A 12,424-nucleotide genomic window follows, 5' to 3' on the forward strand; every position below is an offset into this window, starting at 1 on the left:
TAACAAATAGGGAGGTGTCTTGCCCAGGATTGTCTTGTATATAAAGAGAAACCAATGATGTAGCCGCCGGGTATAAAGGGAGGGCCATCCCACCAGATAAATATCTTGTTAGAGATGAACCTATCACAGTTCTTGCAGACACCTCTAGAAAACAAATAACTGATTCAAAAAAGATTTTTTTATGAGTTTCCATTAACACAGTAAAAAGTTCCCACTGATCTTACAGCAAAATGAGCACATTGAGATACACAATAATTTGTTGAACTGTTGATAAGTGCTTCTCTGCTTATTTTTTTAAATTAAACTTCTATAAACTAAGGGCTGCATTGAACAATTTCATAAAGATTTTATCTTTAGATTACTGTGTTCTGCATAACATTTCATAAAAATAAAAATGCCCATCTCAATTTCAACAATCATAACAATTGGTGTCTATTAATTTTCTATTGTTCCACATCTACAATATATAGTCCCATACAGACAGTTTTTACTGCCATCCTTTAAACACTTTAAGAAGTTGAGCAGACGAAGGCTAAGTGCCTTGCCCAAGGGCAAATTAGCACCACTACTGTCTCATATATACACCTTTTTACATGCCATCAATCATATGATGAGTGTGTAAAATTCCATCACAGATTTCATAAGCATTTTGGTGAATAGATATACACACTGTATAATTAGTGCATGTTGCTGCTGACCCAGTAAAAAACACTGGTTACCTGTGCCTCCTGCCCACTGGTTTCCCCCAACGTGAGGAGTGTTGTTGGGGTCAATCTTGCCATGTTTTGGGGCACTGACATCCAGACCGCTGTCCCTCTGGATGGTAATCTGAAAGGAGAGGAGTGAGAGATACCATGTGGGTCAGCTTAAAGCTTACAGGTGCAGATTCACATACATCGGTGCAGATGTTCTAAGCCTCTGAAGTGAGAAAACAGATGCCCCCAGCTTATGAGGGTTAAAGGTCCGGTTCAGCCCCGACAAAGAAACTGAAAACTATTATAGTAGAATATTTTCCACCCATCACAATCTTGCCATGTACAGTATATATGGTCTGTTTTTTTTTTTTTTAAACAATGACCACATCAATCAATACTCTCTTTAAAGCCACCAGACTCATTTGACAATATCAGTCATTTAACCTCACTGAACACGGGAGTTACTACTCTACCGCAACCTCCATTGGTTAGTTTGTTTGCTAGTTTTATGAGCTCCTGACATTTTCCATTTTGAAAAACCAAAGTCACACAATAACAAAAACTGTGTTTTGCAAGATGAAATGTCCTTTTGTCCATTTTTTTCACCCAACTCTTAAAAACTTTCTTTTTTGATAACCTCCTGATGCATTGAATGAGTATGTGTGATAGCCAACAAAACCAAACAATCAGCTACCTTTCACCTAGTCAGAGCATTGAGAGAATGCACTTTGTTTCTCTACAGTCTGAGCTTTCCACAGGATAGATAGAATAGTTTATGGTTTTCCCTGCAGGAGAATGATGTAGAGGGTGGGAGCGGAGATACAGAGAGGCTATAGTTTTGGATTTTGAGGTCCATCTCAACGCCACTATCGGTGCCAAAATCAGCATTCTGGCTCTCATACTGAGGCAGGGCGGCCAGCCAGAGTATGGCACGCATGATGGAGTGAGAGAGGAATGGCTAGTTCAGGGGGAAACTAAATGCATCCCCTGTAGTTCAGCCGAATTCTTACGTACTGCGGCAAACTGAATGGTATCTATGGAGAATGAGGTTTTGATGTCAACTGTGGATGGCTGTGTGTGTTATTATCTTGGCTGTTATCTCTCCATGTCATTCAGGTTTTTTATTGTTATTTTCAGACATGGTACACAAATCACTCATATGGTATAAAATGTGGGAAGAAAAATCAATAAAGGAATTGCATATCAATAAAGACAAAGTCAAAAGTGTTCCTGTTTAAAGGAATAAGGCTGCTGTTACCTAACATTTGAGAGAAGGAAAATGAAAATAATATGTGAACATACAGTGCATACACATATGGATAATTGTGCACTCTTTTATTGGCCATAGCCCAGTGTCATATTTTTACTTCTTTTATTGTCAAAGACACCTTCAACCTTTGCCGTTTTTTTCCTTTTCTTTTCTTTTTTCTTTTCTTCTTAGAATCGTCATGCACTGAGCAGTTAAACAGACACTTATCTAGTAGGAGCAGCGGTCCAGCTGAGAGGGACCCCTTCTGTCCCTCCAGAATGTCCACTGTCCACACCTCAAACTGACACAGAGGAGCTCAAGCTCCGTCCTCACATCTACGAGAAGCGGCTGCATCAGCAGAGCTCTCTATATTTAGCACAGATTAGGAGGTTCAGTGTGATATAAACCATGTCAGATTACAAGGACAAGATAACACTCATGGTGGGAACCAGCTCGCACAATGGACCGACAGGAAGTGTTGGACACAATATATTTAATATTTATCACGCAGATTTAAACAAAAGACCACTTAACGACACACTAAGGCTAGGTTTAGACTAGGGGTCTTCAACGGCTTTTAGCCCAGGGAACCCTTAAGGTGAAAGAGAGACAGAGCATCAGGTTTAGATTGGTTCAATGGTGCTGAGCTGTGTCTTAAACTCACTAAGCCTCGCCTCCAGGGCAGCGAATATACTACATTTAAACATATCCTGCAAGTGTGATAAACTAATACTATAAATATTACTCTTTGTGTGTAAAATGACATAATTTGTTTGTCAGCATGTTTTACTGCAGGGTGTAGGGACCCCCTGTTGCATATATTGTTTACAACTGAGTTGCACATTAAACTGGGCCCAATGGATGAAAGTAAATAAATAATGGTATTTATACATCATGTTTTAACATTTAAGATAGATGTGGAAGGCACGGTGCCTTCTTAAGCTTAACTGTGTGGCCACCGTCGTGGCAATCTTACCAATAGTAGTTTATCATCAATGTGGAGGTCATTTTTTGATGGCAACGGTCTTGCCATAAATAGAAACCTTTTTTCTTAACTTTTTTGTGATTAATTTTTTTTTAAACAAAATACAAAACACACAACATGCAACATTGACAATTTTTTCAAACCCTGCAACCCTATCCATCTCAGGAGGCCCACTCCTGGATTAACAGGACCCCTTCATTCTTCCAATCCCCTGAAAATAATTTCCTTAAAATTTTTGAAAAAGTTGGGCTTTTCACAGCCATTTTACAGTCGACGCATCGAAGGCGCTGTGCAAAAAGTGAGGTCAAAATGATGTAATTCTTGCTGCGATACGCGACAAAGCGGAAAAAGGAAACCTGAATGAGCTCAAGGGTAACCGGATGCCAGGAGTCTGACAGTGACTGGAGGTCTCTCTTGTAAACTTACTGGGTTAAGAAGAGTTCTTTTATGGTGAATGAAAGGCTTGATCTGATAAAGTAGGTCATCCAATCAAATCAAAGCACTGACGTCCATGCAAGTTCTGCTGTTGTTTAACTTTTTATTCTTCCTCTAGTCTGTGGAAATAGCAAAGTTTATACCGTTTGCTCATTAGCGCCACCTCTGTTCAGAAGAAGACTGCAACTAGTGTCGCGACAACCACAGTTATGGCGCTCTCATGACGTGACATTTGCGCACGCCAGCTGGGCTGCAGCTACTGTAAAACAGCCATTAGACGGCATTGTTTTGAATGGACTGGGAGGTTTAATGCAGTGTGAGGGGTGGGCGTAGGGCTGGGCAAAATGGAGAAAAAATTAAACATTGCAATATTTTTGACCAAATACCGTGATATCACTACCACAATAATATTGTAGTGTTGACTACAAAACATTTACACAATGAGATTTTTGATAAATTAATCATCAGTAATGTGGATATAATGACTAGGTGGGACATCATTTTATGAGATTGCACCACTTCACAGTAAAACGTAAAAATACTTTTGCGTATTATGTTGAAAATGTTCAAAATAAAATGTGCCTCTCAACATATATCCACAGACTCTGTTAGGCATTTCTGCTTTTCAAGTTTTCCAATCTCTGCCTTCACATCTGAAGCAGATGTTGGTTTTAAATGCCGTGCAGATGGGCACCTTGTTAATAGCTGAAAACGCTCATTCGCTTTTACCACACACCTTTTAACAGCCAGTGTAAGCCTTGAAACGGTCAGTCTACCAAGAAAAAGCTGTCCTCTTTTACCTCTCTAGCAGAGTATAGATCAGCATCTGAAAGTCAAAAAACTGAAATAATGATCAAAATCACTGATCTTAAACATTTTTCAAAATACTAATCCAATTAACTTTCCTAAATAAAAAAGGAACTTAACATTAAAAGTACACTTCAAGTGAATCATGATATTAATAATAACTGTAAATAACAGTAAGTAACAGTTAGTTGGTAAATAAATATTTCAAACCTGAATTAAAAAAAAAAAGCAGCAACATATGTAAGTCTGAGCGATATTAGTTTATCGCTGATGTATCTATTTTACCACAGTTACACTCCCTGGTCACTTTATTGGGTACACCTATACAGTTAAACACAATGCAATCGTCATTTGACCATGAAAGACCACTCAACCATATGTTTACCACAGTCATGTTCTAAGATAAATGTGTGCATGAGCGCACACACACACACACACACACACACAATACTCATCCTCTTAAGTCCAGCTGTGTTGGCTGTTGACATTACAAATCTACATGAGAAAAACTGGCCGATCCTCGTATGACAATAACATGAAGGACAGGGGACAAGGTCCAGCAGGGTCTCAAACATCCTCATTGTCCCATGCAGCTGCAAACCAACAGAGCATCTGTGTGTGTAGACAGCTTACTTTACTGAAGATCCACAGGAGGTGTGTGTGTGTGTGTGTGTGTGTGTGTGTGTGTGTGTGTGTGTGTGTGTGTGTGTGTGTGTGTGTGTGTGTGGGGGTCTGTGTGTGTGTGGGGGTCTGTGTGTGTGTGTGTGTGTGTGAACTCGCAGAAGTAACCAGAGCGAGCTCGGTGCCAGAGCTCTGTGACAAGGTAAAGGGTCAGAGGTTTGTCACCACAGGTCACCCCGGCCGTGAGATTATACACTAATGTATGTGTGAGTCATACACTGCAAACAGCACCAATACACAGAGATGGGGACTCGAGTTTGAGACTCAGACTCGCATAACCTTTAACCTACCTACGTAACACGTAATCTGTAACGCATCCGCTCTGCAAGGCCACACATGACACACACCGGAAGCTGCTCTGCCATTCATCTGAAGCTTTGGCTTTAGAATACTTCAGACACTAAGGTCCAGACAAAAGAAGCGTTGAATGCAAAATATGTGCTATCAAGATAAAGGATTTTGGCTCAACCAAGTCTAATTTGATCAGCACCCTGATAGGTTAGCAAACATGTTAATAATGTATACTCTTTATTGATCCCTTGTTGTCCCATACATGCACTAATGGTGAGATGTCAGAGTAGGTGGGCTGCCAGTGCTGGACCAACGCCCTAAGCTGAGGGGGGGTGGTGCCCTGCTCAAGAGCACCTTGGCAGTGGCCAGGAGGTAAACTGGCATCTCTCCAGCTACCAGTCCACACTCCGTACATTGGTGCGAATGGGGACTTGAGCCAGCAACCCTCCAGTTCCCAACGGACTCCCCACAGACTGAGCTACTGCCACCCAAGCCAAGCTCAGCATTGCCCATCTAACATTAGGTTGCTTTTTGCTTTAGCTACAACCTATGGGAGGTTAACTTTAACTTTTGTTCCCTTTATGTTATTATACAAAGCTATGCAGTGTTCTAAGCAACCTGGATTGAACAAGTGATACAAAACTCGTTACAACCACTAGAGACTTGAGACTTGACTTGGACACTAGCTCTAAGAATTGAGACATGACTTAGACACCAGCTCTAAGAATTGAGACATGACTTGGACACCAGCTCTAAGAATTGAGACATGACTTGGACACCAGCTCTAAGAACTGAGACTTGACTTGTACACTAGCTCTATGAATCGAGATTTGACTTCGACACTAGCTCAGAGACTTGTGAGCATCTCTACCAGATCATGAGCTTTGCTGCACACATGCCTGTGCCACGTTGGGACGGTGTGCACCTGATGCGCGGGAATGGGTCTTCAAAGGCTTAGCTGTACCGGCTAGACACATCAATCTCACTGAGTGTTCATGGATGGGATTGCGATTACTTGATAAACACCACACACACTTCTTTTCCCTAACAACAGAGCACCTCTTCCATCAAGCTCTGATGGTCACAGTTTCCTGCTTGTCTTAGTAATCCACCTTTATCATCACACTGTGTATAGATAAAACCTCCAATGCTGGTGACAACATAACTCAGGGATGTGTCGTCAGGCTGCTAATGGACTCTATTCTGGCTCAATCACTAACAGTAAAGGGATGACGAATGCTCTACTTTTGCTTGTTTATGAAAATGATGAATGACACCATTCAACATGTGTCCATTTTGGGCTACAAGAACGGCCACACACGGTTCAAGTTCCCACTCTGGTTGTGAAAGAGGTATGAGTCATTTGGATAATCCAGCGACAGGGTGGCGGGCATGCGTGCGAAGTGTCACATTACAATGTCCCAGCAGGACCATTATTTCCTTAACTACATTAATACTGTATATAAAAAACGTTTCAGAAAAACATTTTTGTACACTATTATCACTATTATTGTTATTCTACAGAGCTCAGTCTGTTTACGAAAACTCTTTTATCTGATGTAATTTTTATATGTTGTGATGTTATATTTTATATTATGCCATTAATCATGGAAGAGTGTGATGTGGTAACAAGTGTTGCCATACACTTCCACACTTTGTTCCAAAAAAGTTACTTGCAGAATTAAAGAAGGTTACTGTTAACTTCTGTTGTTTGCAGATTGTGGCACAAGTCTGCAAGGCGCTGCTGCAGATGATTTGAGCTTTGAAGGAGCAAGCGAGTGTGACTGATAAGCTAGCTTCAGCTTCAGCTTCAGTTGGGGAGCGAGGGCGGGGAAAGATGGCAGGTGTCCAACTAGAGCCATAGAGGAAGAAAAAAAAAACACCCGAACTATGATATACGGGTGTAAAAACAACCATATTGTATAATTAAGTTTCAGGTTGAGTGAGTGGATATATAGGAGTGAACTGCTATCACTGTGGTCATATTATTCTAGATACCTGCTGACACCTACTTGGCACAAGTTGAACAATTGGCGTGTGAGAGAGGATGACTGATGACTGCTGTGCATCTGTGTGTATAATGATGATGATGTCAACGGCGTTGTTATAGAGTAATGTCAGACAATCATGCACACCTGCCGGCATGTACGCATAGACACACACACACACACACACACACACACACACACACACACACACACACACACACACACACACACACACACACACACACACACACACACACACACACACACACACACACACACACACACACACACACACACACACACACACACACACACACACACACACACACACACACACACACACACAGGCAAAGGCTAAGAGTCTTTCCTCTCAACAGACAGGATCTCTGCTAATAAAACTTGGAAATCAGCTTTCGTTATGCTGGAAAAAGAATGTGTGTGCATTAGAGCCGCAAAGAATAATCAAAACTAAAGTTAAATTAATCACTGACTATTTTAATAATCAAATTATTGATTAAATTAATTTTTAATGTAAAGAAAGTACAGATTTTCTTATTCCAGCTTCTTAAGTGTAAATATTTTCTAGATTCTTCTCTCCTCTGGGACATTAAATTAGACAAGACATTTAAGTCTGAAAACTTTGGCCTTGGGACTTTATAGACCAAAACCAACTAATGCAACTAATCTATTAATCTAGAGAATCACTAACAGATTAATCATGAACAAAAATAATCGTTGTGGGTTAGGGGTGCAGCCCTGATTTCTTTTATTTCCTGCTTTCCCATTTCAAAGCCTGATTGTTACACTCTTTAAGCTTGTCATAAAAAAAAGGTATTCGGAAAGTGATGCATATTTGCAAAGGGGGAGTCGAACCCACTGCATCAAATTCATATACATGTATGTGCGCCTGCTTTACCAACTGAGCTAACCCATCCACAGGCAGGTATGTTGAAATACAGTAGTGCTACTCTTGCTTCCAGCGAGCTAACATGGACGGCCGGACTTAGCCCAGCGCACAACACTTTGAGGTTGGGAAGTTCGGTCTCTATGTCTAAATACATCCTTCGTTTATTTAGATAAGAATTTAAATGACCAGGAACAACAAAAACTCAATGTTTAACAGAAGTGAATATTTAAGACAGTGAAACGGCGAGTTCATGAGTTTGCCATGTAGCTATACAAACAAACTGTACTTGTAGGAGACACAAGAGAGATAAACTAATGAACGAGCTTGTTGCTACCGGGTGCTACAACAACACAAACAAACTGTTGCTAGTGGGCCAGTCAATGCGGAACATCCTAGCTCCATGATTTATTTATGCGTTTTTGAGCAATCTCATTGGAATACACAGAGCTTCCCGCCGAACGCTGTATCCAGTTCTCTTAATACATCCATGGTGTTGAGTTCTGTTGACAGTTGAGTTGAGTTCCGTTGCTCTGATGGCATTTTTGGATGAAACATGCCCCATAATCACCAGCCCAATGGAGCAGTATCAGACTCATATTTTGGGTAGAATCTGAGTATGACGACATCAGGCTATCAAATCCTCGAATGAAGGCAATGTCAGATTGAAGACGGAAACGTAGTGTATGAGTTTACAATTCTGTCTGACATCAAGAAATGATTTTTATGACATGTTTTCTCTTGCTCTTGCAGATCTGGAGCCCCAGTGCATATTTGCCACGTGCAAACATGTGACCTCATAGCGAGGTGAGATGTGTAAAGAGTATGGCAAAGTAGCATATCTTGTAGGCAGGTATGTTTATATACAGTAGTGCTACTGTTGCTTCCAGTGAGCTAACACAGAGCACAGCAGGGTAAATCTGACCTACAGTGGACTCAAGGTGCCCCTTCAAAGATGACCTGACTCCTGAGGAATCTAGGGAAAGGAGGGGTCCCATGTGTGCATTACATGTGTGCAGGTGCATTGGAGTATGTGTATAAATGACTATATTCTCAGTCAAAGCTTCATTTATGGCTCAGTAGCCCTGGGTTGTACCCTTTAGCAAACACTTAAGAAAATCTAAATCTTTGGTGTCATGGCAACCAAAACGAGTATAAAAATCATAATGATTATAGTCTTCTCATACATTTTTGCAGGAGTAGAGGTAGACAATGGTAAAGATTAAAACAAATACATTTTTTTACTCTCCCTTTATTTTAATTATCTGAAAAACTACATGTGCTTGGTGCAAAAGCTGCTTAAACAGCACACAGAACAATAACAGTCAATTTGTGAATTTGTATAACTTATCTAAGATGGGGAGGGAGAAAAAGGTCACTCAACTACATCATCCAACTGTATGATCAGTCTTTTTAATCTGCTCGTTTTTAGTCCACGTAAAGGCTTCTCTCTCTTATACTGACGTGTGCACGAACCCCAGATGTGCAGATAATGCCCACTACATGTGGGAGGATACATTATCTAAAGAATGTATCTGCCTGTGTTGTGAATGTGGGCACCCTAACAATGCTTTCAGTATGCTGGTCCAAACATGTTCTGACCCATACTGAGGGTCAAACCTATTGCATCATCAGCACAATGACAGTCCATTCATACACACTCACCCAGAGTACAGCCAGGTCATACATTTTGGGCCTGGAAACTTCCGGTTCGCATAAAATTAGGTATGTTTCAGCAGCTTATACATTCTGGCACATGAGGCAAGAATTTAGAGCCACTTCCTGCTGAAATCATCTTTACTGTAGTTATTTATAAAGTAGCACTGCCCCTCTGTGGTTTTGAGAGAAATTGCAGGCAGCTAGTGTTTCTATTCACTCATTTCTACATCCAATAATTTTTTTTAAATCAATGTATAGGATGGGTATGAGAAGGACTCAAGGTGATTGTATTGTGTACTGACTGCATTGTTCCTGGTGTTATATATCATGTCTAGTTTGTCTAAGTTATTATTTGATTTGATTTTACTGACAGATGAAACATGGACACAGGTAGGTGATAGCTTGACAAGAAAAAAATGTTTGTGTGTATACTTGTGTATATGGGAAGGCATGTGTATGTGTGCCTGTAAGTAGATATACATGCATGTATGTGTATGTATACATATATAAATAGGTGAAGAATTGAATTATTTGTGTATAACTTTAGTAGAGAAGTAGAAAAGGGGGGTGGAACCAACAAAGTTTTTTTTTTACACGGAAATCCTTATTTTAATCATTTACACTAATTTTGCAAGATATGCTTGCTGAGATTTTTGTTTTTGTTGGTTTTCTTGCTTGTACTAAGGTGTACATGTTCTTATTTATCTTTGGTTTTAATGTTAAAAAATAAACTGTAAATCTCATCTTTGTGATACAACTTCTCCATGAACCATTTCAAATGTTCAAATAAAGTCCTGATCTTACCTGTAAAGGCCTGCCATCCTCTGTCCCAATCATGTTCCTCCACTCCATCAGTGACCGCTGCAGGGTGTCCAATCCTGTCTCCCAAAGCCTAACGTATCCACCCATATCCACGGTGACCACGCCTCCAGAACCGAGAGCAGCTATGAGCACGTCAGACTCGGACACCTTGGACAGCCAGCTGGTGTAAGGCGACACCGTCATTGACCTGCCAATCACAAATACGTAGCTAATATCAAACATAGTAATAGTAGTCAGACATAGTAAAGGCTCTTCTAATTTCCAAATGGAACTCAGAGAAGAGAACAAACGAAGAGAGAGGAGGCTTGCTGGAAAAGCTATGAGCGAGGCTGGACAGGTGTGTCCTTGGTCTTTACGGCACCGGCACTATTCAAACCATGACAGCAAGCCAACGTTATATATGAGTCAGACAACTCACGTTTGAAATGTTTATTATAACAGCAGAACATTGCGTTTGCCGGACAGACTCATACGCAGATTTTTGGGGGTGATAAAGTAGCTCCCCCCCGGCTGGAGTCTGCAGGTAGATGCTGAGGTGGTGGCGGGGCTGAAAGCAGGTAGCGATACACGTGTAGGGCGGCAGGAGCGTTGACAAGCTAGAGATGGGGAAATTATGCAGCTTAAATAGGCGTCCGGATTTAGTTGATGTGTGTGATACGGAGTGAGAGGCATGTCATGTGTGTGAGCAGCTCGAGTTGATTGCCTGAACAAGCTTGCAGGCATCTCACCATTTAATCAACGTCACTTAAAACACTTAAAACTCCCCGTGCCTCTCCCTCGCCTCCTCTGCTTGCATCTCAGGTGGGAGGAGAGGAGGCGAGGAAAGGCATTTTGTAAAACTGAGAAATGAGAAGAAAGGTAAAAAACAGCCCTGTACGGTTTACCTCGGGACGGGAATATATTTGACTTTTTTGGTGTTCAGATCAGTCACCTCCAGGTACGCTGCCGTCATTGGAGGTGTGACATCTGAGTGACAAAAACAGAAAACAAGTCTGAACACATCCACTGTCTAAGTTAATTTGCTAGGTTGTAAACAAAACACATGTCTCTGAGCTCATTTGTGTGATCTGAAGTCTGACCTTTGGGGTAGATCTCCTTCAGGGGCACCTTGTTGGGTGGAAGGGCTCGGACCACCTGATTGGCTGAGAGCAGACTGACACAATTCTCCTGTTTGGCCGCGCCAGACCGAAGCCCCCCTCTAAGGAACATGTGAGCCCCAGTCTCAGCACTCTTCATCACTGATAGGTCAACAGACCTCTTGTAGCTGTGTACCTCGTTAGGGGACTGGACAAGAAAAGAAATCAAGAGGATCACAACATGGAACAGAAGGGTGACGCCTCACTCTGTAGCTAAAACAGTGCTTGCAGGCAGGGTGAAAAGAGGGGCGCCAGCAATGTGCGGTACAACAAAAAAATATTTTTGGGAAAATTCAACCATGTAAACCGATTCTGATATAACCTCTAATACAGTTCTAAACCTGAAAATGAGCATAATATGAGCACTTTAATATACATCAGTTCAGCTCGTGCACTCACGTTAGAGTGAGTACCTAGCTACCACTTTCTTTGTGGTAAGATTTTAAACTCTGGGGTTATTTGAGGACTATGGTTACCAGGTCCTCAAATCTCTGCAGAGTAAATCCAGACAGATTAGACTATCTGAGTTTTCTGTTGCACGTTTAAAACAACTTTTGAACCAGAGGCAATTCTAGGATAAGACATTTAGAGGGGCTCGGCCCCCAATGAGAATGTTACACAGACAGAGCATGCAAAAAGTGTTAAAGGGGGGAGTCTAGCACAACTAACTCTGATTGGCTAATTCTACATTTCTGTTAACCCTTTCCTTGACGGGGTTACAGGTGCATAGCATCGATGACAGACACAGGATAATAATCCTGTTTCAAGCCCT

The 12,424-nt window shown here is 41.3% G+C and overlaps 1 protein-coding gene across 1 annotated transcript in view; it reads right to left on the reverse strand.

Annotated features, from left to right (window-relative positions):
• The window catches only part of vwa8 (von Willebrand factor A domain containing 8), a 77,054-nt gene that overhangs the window by 16,388 nt on the left and 48,242 nt on the right, over positions 1–12,424 (reverse strand). The window contains exons 35-38 of the mRNA XM_034885817.1: positions 11,596–11,800; positions 11,401–11,482; positions 10,499–10,703; positions 720–828 (exon numbers count right to left, since the gene is read on the reverse strand). Of these exons, the coding sequence (XP_034741708.1) occupies positions 720–828; positions 10,499–10,703; positions 11,401–11,482; positions 11,596–11,800 (601 nt within the window). The remainder of the gene's footprint in view (positions 1–719; positions 829–10,498; positions 10,704–11,400; positions 11,483–11,595; positions 11,801–12,424) is intronic.

Source organism: Etheostoma cragini, chromosome 11 (genome assembly GCF_013103735.1).
Source record: "Etheostoma cragini isolate CJK2018 chromosome 11, CSU_Ecrag_1.0, whole genome shotgun sequence".
NCBI lineage: Eukaryota > Metazoa > Chordata > Actinopteri > Perciformes > Percidae > Etheostoma > Etheostoma cragini.